The sequence below is a fragment of the Leptinotarsa decemlineata genome, unplaced genomic scaffold (assembly GCF_025532065.1).
Source record: "Leptinotarsa decemlineata unplaced genomic scaffold, Ldec_3_MD MMD2_tig00001719_RagTag_RagTag, whole genome shotgun sequence".
NCBI lineage: Eukaryota > Metazoa > Arthropoda > Insecta > Coleoptera > Chrysomelidae > Leptinotarsa > Leptinotarsa decemlineata.
The window spans coordinates 10599769-10620701 of NW_027412569.1; the positions used below are offsets into that span (position 1 = coordinate 10599769).

The 20933-nt window shown below is 36.6% G+C and overlaps 1 protein-coding gene across 1 annotated transcript; it reads right to left on the bottom strand.

Annotated features, from left to right (window-relative positions):
* Positions 1 to 571: 571 nt before the first annotated feature.
* LOC111515737 (spatacsin) lies at positions 572 to 20484 on the bottom strand. The gene is made up of 10 exons (XM_023171938.2): positions 20325 to 20484; positions 20066 to 20260; positions 19460 to 19796; positions 17542 to 19400; positions 17251 to 17430; positions 14643 to 15786; positions 12591 to 12889; positions 9834 to 10565; positions 7745 to 7944; positions 572 to 4198 (listed from the first exon to the last, which is right to left on the bottom strand). The coding sequence occupies exons 1-10, from the start codon at positions 20346 to 20348 to the stop codon at positions 3838 to 3840; spliced, it is 5331 nt and encodes a 1776-aa protein (XP_023027706.2). The 5' UTR covers positions 20349 to 20484; the 3' UTR covers positions 572 to 3837.
* Positions 20485 to 20933: the final 449 nt, after the last annotated feature.

Consider the following 20933-nt stretch of genomic DNA (forward strand, 5'->3'; position numbering starts at 1 on the left):
AAATTTGGAGATTAAAGACGAAATTTGGAGATTAAAGACGAAATTTGGAGATTAAAGACGAAATTTGAAGATTAAAGACAAAATTTGGGGATTAAAGACGAAATTTGGAGATTAAAGACGAAATTTGGAGATAACGACGAAATTTGTTGATAAGAGACGAAATTTGGAGATTGAAGTCGAAATTTGGATGTTGAAATCGAAATTTGGAGAATGGAGTCGAAGTTTGGAGAATGAAATCGAAATTTGGAGAGTTAAATCGATGTTTGGAGAGTCAAATCGATATTTAAAGAGTCAAATCGATGTTTGGAGAGTCAAATCGAAGTTTGGAGATTACGGTCGAAATTTGAAGATTAAAGTTGAACTTTGGAGATTAAAGTTGAGCTTTGGATGTTACAGGATATAGGAGTCGAAATTTTACAATTATAGTCGAAATTTTGGAAATTAAAGTCAACATTTAGAGATTAAAGTCTAAACTCCGAGTTTGAAAGTCTCCATTTCCAAGAAACAAATAATGAAAGTATTTGGCCTTTTGCGCTTCCATAGTCAGGGTTGTTCTTTACTGAAACAATAATGTATATGAAATATATAATAATCGCATCATCATTTATCACAGTAAACGCTTGTAAAAATTTAGACTGTCAACAAAAAACAAATAATAAAATATTCATACAGGGAAATTATGGCATCACTTTGGTCCCCGTAGCGAGAACAAGAAGTTCATCAACTATTCATCAATTCCAAAAACTGATTTTGAAAATATTTTCAGTTTCTATTAGAGAGCTATTCTAACAAGAGTGCTAAATTAAAAACGCACAACTTGGTACCTACAAACTACTCTTAAAATTTAAATTGAAATACAACTTCAGCAAAAACAGCAACTCATGAACTAAATTGTCACGGTTTGTTTTATGATTATATCCTCAAATTTAGTGCTACATTTTGTACTATACATTCAGATTGCAGGAAAGCAGGAGACATAAATGTTCAGCTATTTTTACAGTCATTGTTTTCGCTGAAGTTCGAAATTATCCAAGCTACTTGCTAGAAAACAGAAATAAACTAGTCTGGTGAAAATCATCTTTTGTACTTTTGTACAGTATCTATGTGATGCATAGAAAACAACAAACACAAACTCAATGAAATATAGGAGGATAATCAGTTAATTAGTTATAACATATATAAACTTAAAACAATTTAAAAGTATAAATAATCTAGCAGCAACTCGTCCAGTCATATCATAGAATCACATCAAATCGAATAAAATATCAAACATCTTTGGTACTAGATCATTGGTATAATACTTTCATATACTGCAACATACAATAACCTCACGAAAAATTAATCAAATATAAAGGATGTTTCTATTGCTAACGTTTTTGATATTTGTGAAAAATAATTCATTTCAGACATAAATGATAAGAAAGTAATAAGTAAAAATGTGGTTACTATTCGAAAAATCACAAACACTATTCAAAATCAAATGAAAAAAAAACACGATTCAATTGAGCTTCTGAAAAAAAAATCTGCTTTATGATGAGTCTGGTAAATAACTCAATATGGTGAAACTCCAGTTATCCGGATCACTTTTAGGAAAAAAATTCAGATTTTCCAGATTTATCTACTATACTGTAATCCCACTCTTATTATTCACATTGATAAAATGACGTTTCAAATACAGCACTAAAGTTAATTCGATCAGTTCCTTTGAGTCAGACCTATTTCTTCATCAATTCGAATTCTGATAATTAAAATTCTAGTGTTATTCTATAAATTCATTTCATAATTCAATTCTGGGGAATGAAACAGACCACACACTTTCTATCTATAGAAAGTTAATGAAGAAAACCTCAAAGAACCATTTTAGGGCCATCACCGCTTGGTATTTATAACATCGCTTTTTCCATGTTTATGAGACTGTACATTTTCATCAGCAACGAAAATTTCACTTGAAATGTTCGTGATCAGAACTCTCAAATAAATGCTTGAGATATAAAAATTAGTTATTAAACAAAATTTGAAATTACATAAGATCTTGACGATATAAAAATGAACTTTTCATTAAAAAAAACACTGTTTCAACAAATTCTTGAGTTGTTTATAAACTAAAATAGTGGCAAATTTTAAGCCATTTAGTTTACTAAAATTACAGGCCTTTCAATATTCAAAAATGAGTCGAAAGTAACCTAATTTTAAGAATCCTGTCAAAAATTGTGAAAAAGTATTCCAGAGTACGAAATATGTTGTATTACATTTCGTCTTACACTGATGTTACAGGTTTAGCTCCTCAATTTTTTCGGGTTCATTATGGTTCACCCTGTATATAAATATTTTTGGTACCAGGAAAGAATACCATACACACCTTCATAGAACTTCCAGACAATCTACATAAATTCGTCAAAAGCAGAGATAAAAAATACACTGATAAAAAAAATAACGTCTCAAACGCAAAAACATAGAATATGGAGAAAAAATCTCGTCATATGGGGGAAGATGAAATGAAAAGCTAAGAAAAAATGTTTTTGATGTGCGATTTGATGGAAATATTATGAGCACTTTACTCTTCGAACAAATGTCACATAGCGACACCTATAGTGATGTATTCAAAAGATAAAATTTAATGTGATATTTTCACCGTGACATCTGTTTCGCTATAAAATAACATCTTCGGGAGTCACAATACACTAAGGCATCACAATACACATTCTTGTGACGCATCTTTGTACATCACAATACATGTAATTGTGACGCATCATCGGGCATCACAATACATACAATTTTGACGCATCATCAGGCGTCACAATACACAGTATTGTGACGCATATATGGGCGTCACAATACAGTACTGTAACGCATCTACGGGCGTCACAATCCAGTATTGTGACGCACCTTCGGGCGTCACAATTCACAGTATTGTGAAAATCTCACATCGAAGTGTGTCTTTTGAATATGTTTTATCATGTATCGATAGTGATATTCGCTACATAATATATAGGTTTAAATAAATTTACAGTTTTTTTTGAAAAAGCGAAACATCTACATAGTTTTGGAGCCGATTTATGTTGTGAACATTATAAATAGGAAAATTATGAAAATTTGGGGGATATTGTGAGGATAATACATCTAAAATGTTTTCCATTGTATTCACAGTAGGTTCAAACTGTAACTTTGAATGGAACACTCTGTATTAATATCCTACATTAATTTCTAGATAACCTCTATATTATTTCATATAATTTTCAAAATATTCGATTTATATAACACTTGATGAACATCTATATTAACAATAACTGATAAAATGTACTTTATGATTCAACATAATACAAATTATACAATAATTTTCTCAATCAATAATAATCATTCAACTTATTGAAATGAAAAAGGTCCTGAAAAGATCATTTCCTATATGAAATTCCATATATTTTGAAAACTATGCAACATAGATCTAGAAACTGATGTAAATAATCAGAAATATGTTGATACTGAAATATTTTCGACTGAAATGACCCCAACAACGTTCACAGACTGACAGATTTTCATAATTTCCCTACCAATAATTTTCATGAATTTTTCTACGTAGTTCCTGAAGACTCGCTAAATAATTTGTAACCTCGAATATAGAGGGCACTTGTATCTTCATTCTTGAGCGTATTAATTTTGTTGCCTTTCCCTGTATTTTAAAGGAGACTTTCTCTCATATTTCACAATTGGTGTTTGCATTTTAGATCACCCTGAACCTTCCACGAAGAATAACAGTTCATGACAAACCGCCAACGAAGCAGTTTTCCGTGTACAGAAAACTTCCAAGACTCCCTCTATATTTCACAGCCACCCCCTCCCTCAACTCTTATACCCCTTCTTCCACACGGTATCCTTCAAATACGCCAGCTGCCCACCCTGAATCAGATCCTCGACCATGTCCGTGAAGCCCAGCTCGCTAGCTATCCTGTACTTCACATGGACGGAGGGCAGCTTGTGCAAGATGCTCTTCATACTGTTGATTTCCTCGTAGCCGTTCAGGTTAGCCGCGAGAAACTTCCGCGAGATGTCGTGGACGACATTGTTGTCGGTCAGCGAGAGGTGTTTCATGTACGACTGCAGGTAGCTGAGGTTGTTTTTGATGACGCACTGCTCAAACAGGACGGAGCTCCAGTCCGGTTGGTAGTTGTACGCCTGGGTTAGGATGAGAGTTTGGTCGAAACTGCGAAAACGGGATGTTACAATCCGAATCAGATTTGATATTGTCTCTACAGGGTGTCCAAGAATGCGTTTTTGCTCGATATTTCGATTATGCTGATTAACGTGTCCAAAAACAAGCACTTTTCGCAATAACCAGATTCAACACTTTCTCTTTCAGATACACATCATTTATTTTGGTTGTAAATTTGAGGGAAATTTTCCCGCTGATTTCAACAGAGCGATTCATAAAAAGGCAAGCAATGGGCTGTTTGGTATGGGACCCTTGTCACTGTTCATGGCTTGCCACACTTTACATTTCCAGACTTTCAATACTTTGAATCTATGACTTTTGTTCGAGTCTAAGGTTTACAAACATTCCTCCTAAATTTATGTTTCCCAATTAACTCATCTACTAGATTTGAAGAATAACCGTTGCTTTCAGTTATGACCCTGACAGCATTATTATCAACACTGTAGGTACACCTCAGGGATCAGTACTAGGACCTTTACTTTTGGTGGTATTTGTTAATGCACTCTCAGAACATGTTAACAATTGCTACATAACTATGTTTGCAGATGATATCACAATGACAATCACTGGGTCTACACTGGAAGATGTATTAACAAGAGTCAAAGAGGTTATTGATAGATTTACGTCATGGTGTGAATGCAATCATTTGATATTGAATACCTCCAAATCTGTTTCGATGAAATTTTATAATAGAAAAAATAACATTCCAGATGGAGTTCATATAACTGATGGAATAGCCATGGCACATGATGTTAAATTTCTAGGAACCATCTACATATTGATGAGGTTTGCAAGAAACTTAATGCAGCATTCTTCGTGATTCAGCAGATGAAATTGCTTGTAGATAAAAAAAATCTCTCAAGTATATATTTTGCAATGGCATATCCGCATATTTCCTTAAATATAATGTCATGAGGATGTGGTAGAGATTTTAATAAAATATTTGTTGCCCAAAAGCGCATTATAAGACAGATTTTTGATATGATTTATCGTGATAGCTGCAAACCTATTCTTGTAAGGGAAAATATGTTATCATTTCCATGCATATATATATATATATATATATATATATATATATATATATATATTCAAATGTGTGACTTATGTAAGGAATAATCTTGTACATTTTCACTGCGACACGTGTTTCGCTATACAATAGCATCTTCGGGCGTCACAATGCACAGTATAGACGCGTCAGAATACACAGTATTGTGACGCATCTTTGTACATCACAATACATAGAATTGTGACGCATCATCAGGCGTCACAAAACAAAGTATTGTGACGCATCATCAGGCGTCACAAAACAAAGTATTGTGACGCATCATCAGGCGTCACAAAACAAAGTATTGTGACGCATCATCGGGCGTCACACTACACAATATTGTGACGCATATTCGGGCGTAATCTTTTGAAACGAATGGTTCTACTCATAATTATCATACACGTCATGGTGGTATATTAAGGATACCCTCACACAAATCAAATACATTTAAAAATTCTCCAATATACAATGCTATCTCACTTTACAATAAATTACCTGATTCAATCAAGGAGTCAAAATCATATAAAATCTTTAAGAATAATACGAAACTATTCTTAATAAACGAATGTTTTTATAGTTTGAAAGACTATTGGAGTGATGATTCCTGGAAATAATTCCCAATGTAATATAATATATGAATTTGTTTTTAAATTGTAACATTTATATATTAGGTGCCGTGTTTTGTTTCTATATTTATATTTTGTCTTTATTCTTTAATTTGTTATTCAAGTATGACTAACTATTATTTTTATTCTTAATATGTATATAACATATATTACAATTATTGATTCACCATATGTACATTATGTACCGATAATGGTTAATAAAATGATTATTATTATTATTATTACTATGTAGCTGAAAGTGATAGTTATTCTTCAAATCTAGTAAACGAGTTAATTAGGAAACATGAATTCAGAAGGAATATTTGTTACTCTCAGACTCGAAAAAAAGACAGATTCAAAATTAATTGTCCTTCCATATGAACCATAGTACAAACAGATTAGATCATATTTTGAAAAAGTTGAACGTGAAAGTAGTCTTCAAAATTATTTGCCACTTCAACAAATGTTAGGTAACCCTGAAGACAAACTGGTGGAAAATGACAAATCGAGGATATATGAAATAAGCAGTGGGATTTTTGAAAGAAAATATATCGGTCAAACTAAGCGAACCATTGAAACTCGTTTTAAGGAACACGCAGCACATATACTATTTCAGAGACCAGAAAAATCTAGTGTCGCCAAAGAATAAATGAAAACTTCCATTTCAAGAATCTCATTGTTTACCTCTGCATGAAACACTCTGTTGAAATTGGCGGGAGCTATCACGAGAAAATTTCCCGCAAATTTCAATCCGAAATCATTGATGTGAATTGGAAAGTGAAACCCTGTTTACAGTTAGGATTTAGTTTTTTCACATATCGATATATATCAAGCAAATAAGCATGGTTGGAATTCAAGACCATCAGCATGGAAAAGGAGGAGAGGAAGACCAAAAGAGACCTGGGATGCATGGCTGGAGAACATGTCAATAGAAGGAATAGGAAAAACAATTGGAAGACTGGAAAGGTTTTCACACACAGTTGTGACTTATGGAATCACCAAAGAAAATGTTCATAGGTAAATAGGAGGACCAAAGGAAATGAGAAAAGTTGAAGGAAGATATTTATAACAAACATATAACCAAACATTAACATTGTGGTAAGGGGAAATACACAATAAAAGATCAACATTTTGTATGTCAAGTTAGTCAATTGGCATTAGTCAGTTAATAACTCCTTTAAATCACCTACAAAGGTTTTGAAAAGTCTACAGTCGGTGGGTACAGAGACCTCCGCCCTAATTTCTCTGAGATTTTGTCTTGAAATTCAAATTGAATTCAGTTTTGTACACTGAGACCATCTTAAAATTCGAACTCTGCAAGTTCCTATTATATTTTTCTAAGTCGTGCAAAAAAAAAACAAATGACTAGGCTGCATACCATTTTCCATATTTTTTTGGAATTTCATACAATATTAAATACTCTCAAAATAGTCTAAAAATTAAATAAATTTCAAATTGTGCCATTAACATAATGTAGATGATGAACGAAACAGGACCAAGAATAGATCCTTGTGGGACTCCACAAAATATCCTTTCGATACAGCTCCGTTGATTTCCTATACACACATACTACTATATATTATATTATATCATACAGTGATTCTGAAACAAACTATTGATTTTCTCACCACACAAGAATTATATAACGCGGACTTGAATAGTCCCCCCTCCTTAACTTGTGAAAGGAGCAAGATAACAAGGTCTGACAAAATCTTCGTAAAAAGGTTTAATTTTTAGTATTCTCTGTTATTTTTTCATTTCTGTTAGACATACTAAAATACTGGGGAAATGCGGACACATGCAATTAAAAATAAATATATCTTGGGAATATCAAGCTGGATAATCATTACAAAAGCACCACCACCCAACAAAACATTGCGAGCTCACCTCAGTTCATTGGAAATCAAGCTCACGACTTGGGCTTGGTTGAGATTCAGCAGGCAGACAGCACTTTTGTTTACCGGCAAACTCTTCAACAAAGACATCTGTAACGCTATCAATTCAGCTTGCTTGGCAGCATTCATGGCCTTAGCTAACTTCTCACCCTGCAGATGGAATTCCGTGGCGTGGGTATAATTTTCGAGAGCCTGAGAAAAAAACAATTAGAAGTTTCATTTAAAACTAATGAAATTATTTTTGAAAAGCTTTTTTGAAGAATTCTGCTGTATTGAAAGTTTTCTGATTACGTCTCCCGAGTTCCTCAAAGGTGTACTCGCAAAAAATAATTCTAGACCTTGAACATACCGGAAGAATAGCCTTATCATAACCTCAAATTCAATGAAAACACCGTGGTAGACCCCCAAACACCGTAGTAGACCCCCAAAGACCATTTTAGACCCCCAAACACCATTGTAGACTCCAAACACCGTAGCAGACACCAACACCGTAACGGACCCCAAATACCGTAACGGACCCCATATACCGTAACAGACCCCAAACACCGTTGTAGTCCCCCAAACACCATGGTAGACCCCAAACACCGTAGCAGACCCCAAACACCGTAGCAGACCCCAAACACCATAGCAGACCCCAAAGGTCGTGGTGGGCCCAAACATCATATCAGACCCCAAACTACGTAGCAGACCCAAACACCGTATAGGACCGTAAACACCGTAACGGATCCCAAACACTTCGTAGACCCCAAACACCTCGTAGACCCCAAACACCTCGTAGACTCCAAACACCGTTGTTGACCCCAAACACTCTGTATACTGTTTGGTTTACCGAGTGAAAGAGGTTATTCACAGGGGCAGTCAGTATACATGGCGAATGGGAAGGTTTCTTATAGGATCACTTTGTATTAAAATTTAAAGGTTAGATTGTATACCATTCTCTTGAATTGCATTTCTGAGGACACACAATGAACACTAATTTGCCATATTTGACTGTCCAGTTGCTGATCAGAGGTCGATTTTTTATCTTCCAGTTTCACATTCCATCGATGCTCTCTGTGAAATTTTTACGTGGCAGTTGTAAGACTATGTTTAGACTGTATTTATTTCAAGCTGTTGTTGAATCAATAAACAAATAGTACTCTGCATTTTTCTCTGCAAAATAATTGTTCACGAAGAGATTGCCTCCACTTATGACTAAAATCTGTCCTCCAAGCGCAATTTTCAGATAAGGGAACAAAAAAAATCACTAGGGGTTAGATCTGGCGAGTAAGGCGGATGGTCAAGCAGTTCAAACCGTAATTCGTGGATTTTCTCCATGGCAACCGTTGAGGAGTGAGGCGGTATGTTGTCTTGATGAAACAGGATTTTCTTCTTCTGCAAATGTGGCCGTTTTCCCGCAAGTTCTGTCTTCAGCTTGTCAAGTAATGATGCGTAGTATGCTTCTGAAATAATTTTTTCTCTTTGAAGAAAATTGACTATCCCCAAAAACAGTCGCCATCACTTTCCCAGCCAAAAAACAGTTTTTGCTTGTTTTTGGAGCCGGTTTCCCCTTTGCAGTCCACTGTTACGGCTTTATTTTTGTTACTGGCGTATAATGGTGTATCCAAGTTTCATCTAAATTAATTGGCGCCAAAACTCGGATTCACTGCTCCTAAACTGCGTCAACAGAGCGTAGGAAATGTTCATTCAAACATGTTTTTGGTCTAACGTGAGCAACCGCGGCACCCAACGCACGAACAGCTTTCCCATGCCTAAACGTTTTCTTGGCATGTTCATAACCTCCGCTGTCTCTCTCGCTTCAATTCGGCGGTCGTCTAGCACCATTTGGTGAACTTTGACGATGTCTTCGTCGGTAGTTGCAGTTTTTGGACGTTCGTATTCATCGTCTCCCAAGCTATATGTTTAATATATGTTTAATTGAAATTCGGGATTACAAAAATTACCTTGTGTGATTTTGATTCACTTCTTGAATTTGGTTATCGAAATAGATTGTTTCAATTTTCAGTTGAATTATGGACTATCTACATTTACTTAATTTCATCTCAATCCCGAGTTAAACCCTAATTTATCCCAATACCAACCTTATTCAAACATATTCTAGTCCCGTCCGTATTGCTAAACAGGATAAATGGCTCAGCGTCAGGATTAATCCTGTTATTCTGCATTTCAAAGCGCGAAATATCGATCAGATTCCTGATGACGCTCTGAGCCTCTCGCTCCCACAACAACGCCACCTCAGAAAACAAAGTGAAATGCAGCCCGACGATCTTGTACAGCTCCTTATTGTCCGGACAGTACTTTTTGAGGTACTCCAACAGAGCCGCCTTCAGTCCGTTGTCTTTCCTGGAGCCTTTCCTCAGCAGAAACTCGAACTGATCGTTCTCTCTCAAGATCTGGAACACGTAGTTCATCTCCGTGTACCGGCCCACGCCAGTGAAGAGCCTCACGATGAGCTTCCAGCTCCGCAGTGTGAGCAAGTGGGAAATAACAGCCTGGCACTTCTTCAGGATGATCGATATTCCTTCCATGTTGCAGTCTGCAGTGAAGCAGTCGTGAGATATAACCAGCAGCTCTATAACCAGAGCCAGCTCGCTTATTCTGAAATCTAGATCTGCTAGAACTTGTGATTTGTGGATCGCGCTGGCATATGCGTAGATTTTGTAGCCAAGTACGGAACAGTTTTCTTGCAGGAGCTGGAGAACCATCGGGAATTCTTGGTCTAACTTTAGGTCCCACATTGTGTACGGCTCGGATTTGGATTGGACGAATTTGGTAACAGCATTTATTATTTCTTCACAGATAAAATCTGCCATCTGAAAATGCAAATCCAAATGGTAGAGTCTACAATCAACGTTGGCCTTTATAAAATGAGCAAATGCAGGTACAATGGGGAATATTCCTCAATTTGGGTTATTACAGCAGAAGCTGTAATAACCCAAATTGTAAAAACAGATTTTAAACAGATTTAAAATGCAAGTTTGAACAAAATAAAGTCGAGTTTAATTCATGTGTTTTTCAAATTCACTTCGAAAAGTATTCAAACTGATGTTTCAAATGTTGGGTTTTAATTTTTAAAGGGATTTGTTTCTAATTAACATATTGACAACAGCGCCTATATCAAGTTGGAATAATTTATACGTACCTAGCTAGATATTCTACTTTAAAAAAGGAAAATTATCTTTATAAATCAACAATCGAAGCAAAATATAAATTATAGTTCAATACCACCTCCACAAGCCACATAAACAACAGTTGTTTTGTTATTTATTTATATAGATGAAGATATGTTAGGTGCTCAAAATGTCATATGTCACAGAATGTTTTGGAACTCGAAACATAAGTAAACAGAACAGCACGCCTCTGAAATAATTCATCTTTGTTTGTCTCATACAGGTAACAGATTCTTTGTCCTTTATTATAGAAACGAATCCCTTTAAATGTTGAATGCATCATTTCATTCCTCTTTTTTAAGTATTTAAATATTTTTTTTAAGAAAATGGTTGAAATAATAAGTTTAAAATGCGTTTTTCTTCTTGCTCTTTTATGAAAACTACTTGATTTTCGTCAGGAGGAACATTCCCCATTATTGGCAATACTGATTCCTAAAAAGAATCTAATTGTTTATAATTAGCAGTACACTAAACAACAAACAGGTATGTGAAGGGAATTCAAAATACAAATCATTTGCTGAGAGAAATTAACAGTTTTTTTTAATAATTTTTAGTATATATTCATTATAATTGTTGAGCGGATTTAAAGCAGAATATAACTATCAAGAGATATGCAGTATGGATTCCGATTTTTTTATACTCAATAAAGCTTATATTCAGGCCTGATTAGTATTAAATTCCTTCCAATCATTATTATACTTTAGACTTTTTATCCACAGTAACAAGTAGGTACAAAAACAATTAATAAATTTCAATTATTTTTTGTACAAATCTAATCCGTTATCCTTTGCCAATCACATGGTGCATTTTACAAGCCAAACATGAACCTAAGAAAATGATTTGGTTGTTTCAAAATTTTTGTGCGCTTTTATGATTCTACTTTAAACTGTAATATTTTGAAGAATGATTTCAATTCAATCGAAATAAGAGCTATTTGAATTAATACACTTTTGCCAACGTAACACAAAACACACAAGCTACTTCAATGCAGAAAATAAATTATTCGGAAAACTTCAACACCCTGTATATTGGAAAATTAGTTCCTGAACACATCCTTGAATTTTTTACCGCAATTAGGTAACACCCTGTACACCGCATTTCATACCTAGTTATAAATATGAAGAACTTTGCCATTGAAGACTCAGTCATAGTAAAAATCAACCATTAAGTCCACTCCCACTTACTTTCATTCATTAATTCACAAAGTTCTCGGTGACCTCGAAACAAAGTGTGGAGCCAATTTCGTTCTTTTATCATAGGAGTGCGCTCATATAAAAACGAAATTTACTAAAAACAATAATAACAACAGCGAATAAACTAAACACAATATCAATTTCCGACCGTTTATTATCCGATGCCCGTGGACCGTCGGATCCTTTGATACTACAGCACTGAACGCGTAGGATGAGAATCTCATCCCAAGAGCGGTTGAAGGTCCCCGGCAACTCAGGCGGATCACTGGTTGTATTATTCTACTGTGACTCAGTCATGCAATTATTTTTACTTTCTACAGTTCTATCATCACCTAAGGTTCCAAATAAAATTCCAAATTATAATTGGTCTAACAATGTTTTTCTTTTCAAGTTTCAGTCTTACATCATTTCTTTCCCAATCATCCTTCAAGTCTAGACCAACGTTTTTAACACAGACGATATCTTCAGTGCTTACCTGTTCTTTGGACCATTTATAAACACAGAAAAAATCGTGAACGACTTCCAATTTATTCAAGCAGTCATCTTCCAGTGCGTCCTTCAGCATTTTCATAGAGTCTCCAGTAGATACGACTAGGTGATACGGTATTTCAATGTTGAGGCTAATACGGTATGTCATGAACACCGCCTGACCCATTTCTATACCGGCGGTCAATTTTTCAGCCAACATGCATAAAGTTGCCAGTGTATCTTGGACTGAAGAATCGGTGTAGTCAAGTTGTGAAAGGTAGGTAGAACCCGTTGAGGAATGCGAGCCTACGAGGAAAAACAAAACCACTCTTTGATTCAAATGATTATTGGTACAACTATTGCATCAAGTAGCGAGATATGTCGTGTGTCAATTTTATTTATAAAACAGTCTAAATTTGTCATTATTTTTCTATTCCTGTAGAACCGTGGTTCTCAACCTTTTTTTCGTCGCGTATCCCTTGAAAACATATTTTCACTAATTGTATAGTCTATCCATTCCCAATTGGAACGGCAATAAAAATAAGAGTACAGTCATAAACGTGCTATCAAATATAGTTGAGGAGCAAAGGCTCGGCTAGCTGGACTGGCTGAATACTAATTTTTTTGTCCGTTTCACAATATTTCTTTACCAGTGCCGTGTGTGTGGGGTTAGGTGAGGTGGTGAGTGGTTTTGCAAACCGATTTTTGAAAACTTTTTCTAGAGATCAATTACCCTAACACCAAACTGATTTTTTGCACTCGACGGGCGTCTCGCTAACAAGGTTAGCATCTTCAGGAGAAGCAAATTGATACTGAATCTAAAGACAAGGGTTAGCTGTTTATATATCTAAAGTTTTTTGGTGCGATGTGGACTTTGTTTGTTAAATGATGATTATCCTAATTGATTTTTCGGTAATTAACTAGTGGAACCACTACCTGCAAATTAATTTGTCCGCTTTTTAATCTATTGTTTGCCTCCATACTATTGTGTGTTCAATCCAATTGAAAGGGTTTGGGCCACAATGAAAGAAAGCTTGCGGAAATGTAATCAGTCACCGACTTTGAATGCTGTAGTGCTTGACAATATAAGGCGAGTGGTGAATAAAGTAGGTAATAGTGACGTGTGGAAGAACTGTGTGGCCCACGTTATAAAAGAAGACAACAAATATTATGTGCAAAGTTCCATAAATCCGATCGTTATTTAACCCGATGATGATTCCACCTCATCCGAATATAGCGAAGAAGAATTTTGATTTTTATAGCAATTTTGTTGGCCTCTATTATTTTGTAAATATATGTTTGACGAGAAATCGGTGTGATTATTTGTGTTTTTATTGTATTTTAGAGTTTTCGACTCTGAAATCAACTACCTTGAATTTCGAAGTTTTTCATAATTACCCATGGTGGAAAAATTCAGTTGAGATAACTTTTTCATGGAGTTATCAATTGCTTTGATTGTAAGAATAAGTAACTGAAAAACTACCACTGAAAAATAATATGCCGACGTCTATGTCGAGGCGGAAATTCCTTCTCTGTGCTGTTCCAATTGATATTGGAAATACTATACATCTTAGGTTGAAATCCTTATAAAGTCCTATTTCCTTCTAGCATAAGAAAAATGAAGTCAAAGAGGCCTTTCTTATTTGGTGTGACCATAAAATGCACAGAAATAACTGTAAATTCTACCATACTGAATTTTTTTCAAACACACCATATAGAAACCACCATTCCACTCTTCTTTTCACGAACCCACTGGCAACAACAGGAATACGCATATCCCAGGTTGAGAACCACTGCTGATGAAGAACTCTCTAACCTATGTTTTAAATTTAAGGGACATCCGGATGAAGGCGTTGTAACCTTATAAAAGAACAAACAAGAAGATAAAACGTTCAGTTTGAATAGAGCCATGAAGATGATAGCACAGCCTTCTATCAAAAGCGCTCGCAGAAGTTATTGAACCTTCAAATCCTTTTTGTGAACAAATATTAATATTAAAATACTGAAAATAAAAGAAAAATTGTTGCATCAATCAAATACAATCAAATACCAAACTTACCGCTGAGTCCTGACATTCTTGATGAAAGCACGCCTCTTCTGTGTCCTAATCTCCTCAACTGGGAACCCTTAGCCAACAACAACCTCTGCTCGGTATTCAACTGATAAGGCAATATCAGACCTTCGGCCAGACTAAAGCAAAGCTTCAAAATTTCCAAACTTGCATTGCCGCAGCCAAATATCTTCTCTATCTTCAGAGCCAGCCACAAATTCCCAACGTTCAGAGCATCATTCACCATAGCTTTGAGCGAGGCCGAAACTGCTGCTGACAACTCGCCATCGTACTTGGTGACGCGCTTCAGCAGGGATGTTATTTCCTTGAATGACATGTTTTCAACGACCTCATCCAGCAGGTCGCTGTCGGACCTCCACTTATCCTCCAGAGCGACGTAGGCAAGCCATTTCCTCTTCTCCAAGTCGAATCTGCTGGATAGTTCGAAACCCCTGGCCCACTCGTAGGACAGCTTCAGCAGCTGGTACTTCTCCAAGCCGGATTCCACCTTGTCCAGGTAGCTCAAGTAGAACTCTATAACGCAATCGGCAGTGACGTTCTCTACCTTGAACTGCTCGTCAGCTCTCTGCCAGAAGTCAGAGTCTTCTTGTCGGCGATGTTCGTAGTTGTGCTGCCACTGCTTGATAAGGATCAGATCCGCTGGTAGATTTTCAGTTCGAGCCAGTTTCAAAGCGTGCTCAAACAAAGAAGCACCAACCAAGGCCTCCAGGCAATCCACAACGGCTTTTCTTCCATTCCTCTCATCGAAAAACAGAACAATGTCGAACCTCTGAGGGCATTTAGAGTCGTAAACGATCTGCAGTATCTCGAGCAAGCTTTTCAGCTCCGGGCACTTCAAGCAAGCTTCCAGTTCAATTTCGCACAGAGACTTCAACAATTCAATCTGCTCGTACAGGGATTTCACATTGTACTCGATAGCTAGCGAAAGCAGGCGTAAAGCCATGGTCTTGAGCCAAATTTTATTGTTGAGATACGTCATTTCGTGGTCGGTTTCTGATGATAGAACGCTGTATCTGCGGCATTTGTGTAGGGAATTGCTGAAAGCATTCACTTTGGACACCAGAACAGTTTTATCGAAGTTTCTATTGATGCATACGTTTAGAAATTCTAGGAAATGTTTGAGTGGATTAGCCTGGAAAAAATAAGTGAAATGTTTTTGGAACGAAATTTTTTAAAAATTTTATGGAGGTATTAAAAATAACTTAAAATAAACCGCCTTCACAAAAAGGAAAATGGAAATTCACGATATTAATGAAAATACTTCAGGCTGAATTCAGGTAATACTTTTGTACAACAGCTTCCTCAGGCGTGTTCATACAGTATGAACACTATTGTTCAATAGATTCCTCAGGCGTGAGGAACACGCTATTGTACAGAAGCTTCCTCAAGCTTGTTCATACAGTATAAACACGCTATTGTTCAATAGATTCCTCGGACGTGAGAAACGCGCTATTGTTCAATAGCCTCCTCAGGAGTGTGAGAACATGCTATTTTTCAAAACGTCCTCACATAGTATGAACACGCGATTGTTTAATAGCTTCCTCGCGTGTGTTCATACAGAATGAAGACGTTTTTGTTCATTAGCTTCCTGAGGCGTGTTCATACAGTATGAACACGCTATTGTTCAAAAATTCCTCAGGCGTGAGGAACACGCTATTGTTCAGAAGCTTCCTCAAGCGTTTTCATACAGTATAAGCACGCTATTGTTCAATAGATTCCTCGGATGTGAGGAACGCGCTATTGTTCGATAGCTTCCTCAGGCGTGTGAGAACAAGCTATTTTTTCAAAACGTTCTTACGTAGTATGATCACCCGATTGTTTAATAGCTTCCTCGCGAGTGTTCATATAGTATGAAGAAGACGTTATTGTTCATTAGCTTCCTGGGGCGTGTTCATACAGTATGAACACGCTATTGTTCAATAGATTCCTCGGACGTGAGGAACGCGCTATTGTTTAATAGCTTCCTCAGGAGTGTGATAGCATGCTATTGTTCAATAACGTCCTCACATAGTATGAACACGCTATTGTTCAATAGATTTCTCAGGCGTAAGGAACAAGCTATTGTTCAGAAGCTTCCTCAAGCGTGTTCATACAGTATAAACACGCTATTGTTGAATAGATTCCTCGGCCGTGTGAAAACATGCTATTGTTCAATAACGTCCTCACACAGTATGAACACGACATTGTTAAATAGCTTCCTCGGGCGTATTTATACAGTATGAACATGCTATTGTTCAGTAGCTTCCTCAGGCTTCCTATCAACAGACTGTTGTTCAATACCGTCCTCACATAGTATGTACAAGCTATTATTCAATATCGTCCTCATACAGTATGTACAAGCTTTGTTCAATAGCTTCTTTGGGCGTGTTTGTGCAGTATGAACACGCTATTGTTCAATAGCTTCCTGGGGCGTGTTCTCATAGAAAAAAAAATTCCTATAAAATTTAATGGGAACTAGGGAGTTGCTATGTTTTTCATTGGTTTTTGTTGTAACTTTCATTCCAGTTATAAGACCATTGACGTCTTCCTTGTAACTGTATGAAAATATTTTCAATTTTACACAGTTTTCAATATTATCATTATCATCAAAACTTACCGGAATAAAAATCTTGAAACTCTGCAGCAACGTTTTGGGATATCCATACTTCATGCAATTCTCCATCAAATTAGAAACATCCTGAGCACAAAGAGCCACTGATTCGAAATTTGTAAAAGTTTCATATAACTCTGACGACACTGCCAGCCATGTAAGCCAATTCGTTATCACAGAGTCAGGCTAAAAATATAAATCTTCAATGATTATTTTAAGTATTTAATTCAACTGAAAATTAGTCAGAGGTGCACGAAGTTCGGTCCTTCGAGCCGGACTCACATCACTTTTTCTTACCTCATAGCTTGTTGCAAATATGGCAAGAAGGGGGTTCCTATACAGTTGACAGGCTTGCAAGAGAGCCCGAGGTGGATCAGTGCTGTTGTGACATCTGATTAAAGTCTGAAGCAGAGTAGCCTTCGTGTTTGCAATATCAATCTCTAAAAAGTCAGAGCCACCAGAACTGGCGTTGCTTCCGTAACTGGATTGGGACGCTAGGCTGGAGTAGACTGACCCACTCTGGCTCAAATTGTCCATGCTCTTCCTGAGACCAATCCTGGATAGATAAGTAGTCCTAGAATCTCTAAGCCAGACATTCTGATCATCTACCAAGATGTCATGAAGGACGCTGTGGTAGATGTGCTCATGCAAAGTGGGATTCTTGAAAGACTGCACTATGGGCTTTATTTGTTCCAGAGGGTAGTTTTTCAGCTGCGCAAAGATCAGTAAAGGTAGCCACATGTTGTTACTTGCGCAAGCTCTTAAGAACATTTCTGGAAGTTTTAGGTTGAATGATACAGTGAAATTCACTACTATATCGTAAAGGTTCATGGACTGCACAAAATAAGACCCTTCAGTAAACCGTTCAACGTCAATTTCCTCCATCACAATTGTCTCTAGGGTTTCAGTAATTGCTTCAGGATTATTTTCAACATTCATGAACAATTCTATAACTGTTTCTAGGCTCCTGCAGTGCTCATACACAATACTGGCTGCTCCCAAAGCTACCTTGAGGTAATTCGAACTAATCCCAATCATTTCTAGAAATGCAACACAGCTTGATCCAGTTTCGACATTGTTGAGGTTCCTCAGAGCAATCTTGTAGACTTTTTTCTGCAACTGCCTCACATTAGCTTCAGGAATACAATCGTACTGTTGATACTGGTCTATGAGGTACCACTTACAAGCCATACTGGGCCTGAACTGCTTCAGATAAAACTGGTAGTTCAGCTGTTTCGAGTATCCATGCTTAGCTATCAGATTTTCCGACCCAAAATGTGGCAGTTTGGTTCTTTCGAAGCGAAAAGAAAATAGTTTTCTAACGTCAATCTTGTAGTGCTTCTCTAGAAGGTCGTAGAAAGTCAAGCTGCCCTTCTCAACAATAGTTTTCCTATTGACGGTGGCCCCCAGAGTTTTCAAGCTGAGCGGCAAGTTAGCCACTGATTCGTTCAATTCCACATCTGAGACTATGACACGTTTTTTTGATAGTATATCGAAAAAATCGTCAGTCTTCGTGAAAAAAATCAAAGCCAATAAAATCATAGGGTTGTCTTTGTAGTAAGTCTCTAAGTCAGAAGATAAATAGCGAGACACCTTGAGTATGTTGTCACACAAATTGTCTTGGTTGAAATTCCTTGTCAGCCCTCTAAAATTATAGATCAGGTCCAGATCAGTACTTCTTGTCACATCGGGATGAGAAATGTCGAAGTTCTCAACGCAAATGCTCAATACTCCACCTAGCTTATTAGTAGTACAATAATCTACTAGCAAATTCAAGAACTGTTGCTCGGTTAGATTGGCAGTACTTTTTCTGATGATGCGAAAAACTTTTTTTGTACTCTCAGACTGATTCAGCCTGGATAAAACATTTAGAAAACTGTTGATTTCCGCATCACAAAAAATTCCGAACCTGCTCAGTTCGTTCAAAATAGCATTCGTTGTATTTGCAGCAGTTTCTGATGCGTTCAATTGGTTTATCATTTCGTTTGTGATAGAGTGGGAGTGGAAGAAACTCGAGAGATTCTCAGATATGTCAAAGCTTGTCAATTTGTCACTGAATTTCAGGTTTATCCAAATTTTCAGTAACTTGATGTCATTGTAAACTAAAAGTTGCTTCCAGAGTGCTTCTCCGGTTAGAAACGGGGAAAGTGATATGTCTGAAAAATTTCATTGGTCTTAAAACCTCGGACATCTGATGGAAGTGTTGAAAACTTACCGTGCGTTCTCAAAAATAACTTAGCAGCTATGTCAGACTTCCATTCCGATTTCTGTTGGTCCAAACACTCTACACTATCCTCTGGTAATTTATACTTTGATATCAAAAGATTATTCTTCGAAATGAGATCGAGAAATTTCCAAAGTTGTTTGAGATGTTCCTCTAAATCATTCTGGGTTACCAAATGGTTTCCTATGTATTCTCTGAGTTCTACATTAGTAGTCTTATAAAAAACTTTGGACAGCTCTTCTTGGGGATCTACTCCAATATTTTTCAGTATGTGAGATACTCTGAATATTTGCTTGCGATCTAGTAATTCCTTCACCCATTTGAAAACCTTGAAGGAAAGAAATATTTTCAAGCCTCCGAGATATTTGACAAATGAAAACAGCTTACACTAGAAGTGAATGAAATCTATGCATCATGACAGAAAAAATCGAAATTACTATTGATACAATAGTAACCTTTTTCATCAAGTTCAATTTGAATTGACACTATCCACATAGAGAATAAACAAAATAGGACCTAATGTGGAACACTGTATGTAGTAAACCCATTTTGTTTTTCGTCATTATAAAATAACTAGACAGAATCATAGTCACTTACTTCATCTCTGAAGTAGTTCTGGGCTTCTTCAATCGTCACATTCCTCCTCAGGGCCAAAAATTGTATAACAAGGTCTACATGAATACCTTTGGCAGCTGCCTCTCTGGCTACTTCTTTGTCTCCTTTGCAGCACCATCCTGTCCACACCCCGACGATTTCTTTACTAACATTTCGAGGTGGTGGAGGTCTATTTCTCTGAAACAAAAGAAAATCATTCCTGATATTTTCTGAAGAGATCATTTGATTTGTTTGTTCCTACCACGTGATTATCCTTGGAAGCCATTGTAGCGGATTTTACTTAGATATCATGTTTCATCATGTAATTATTGAAACAAAGTGGTTTGAATTTGAACATAAACTTTAATCTAGTGCGTGATTCATAATAAACAAATAACAAATTTTTGGTGTCACCTTGTCACCGTGTCAGTTTTGCCAACTGACATTTTAAATCGCTTAGGCAATTTTGACTGAAGAATCTGTTATTACCGACGTTACTGCATAGACGAAATCCATCTTGATTTTATCACAGCTTACTTATTTTATTCAGGTTTGGAGACCAGCTCCCCTACCCTTTTGGCTGATTGTTGGTCTTGAGAGGGACCAATGGGTTCATGACTGATTGATGACGGCATGAAGTCCTTAGACATCAGTGCCGCCCTTCACGGGATACCCTTACCTGGCTGGGGTGGGATGGATGAGAAAGTTATTCATCCGTTAACGGGGGACATGAGGGCCTTATTCGACAGAGTGTCGGGGCCTTCTATATCAGGAGGGGTCGTCTACAGCATAACCTGTGGCTTCCCTAACTAACGGAGAACGTTACTGCATAGGACGTAATTAAAAACATATATATCAATAATGGTATAAA

What these genes read in the sequence shown, in the direction of transcription:
- LOC111515737 (XM_023171938.2), bottom strand. Translation starts at nt 20,348, where the DNA reads ATGGCTTCCAAGGATAATCACGTG. An exon ending in CTTCCAAGGATAATCACGTG is followed by an intron (nt 20,261 to 20,324) that starts GTAGGAACAAAC and finishes CTTTTGTTTCAG; the next exon opens with AGAAATAGACCTCCACCACC. An exon ending in AGAACTACTTCAGAGATGAA is followed by an intron (nt 19,797 to 20,065) that starts GTAAGTGACTAT and finishes CTTTCCTTCAAG; the next exon opens with GTTTTCAAATGGGTGAAGGA.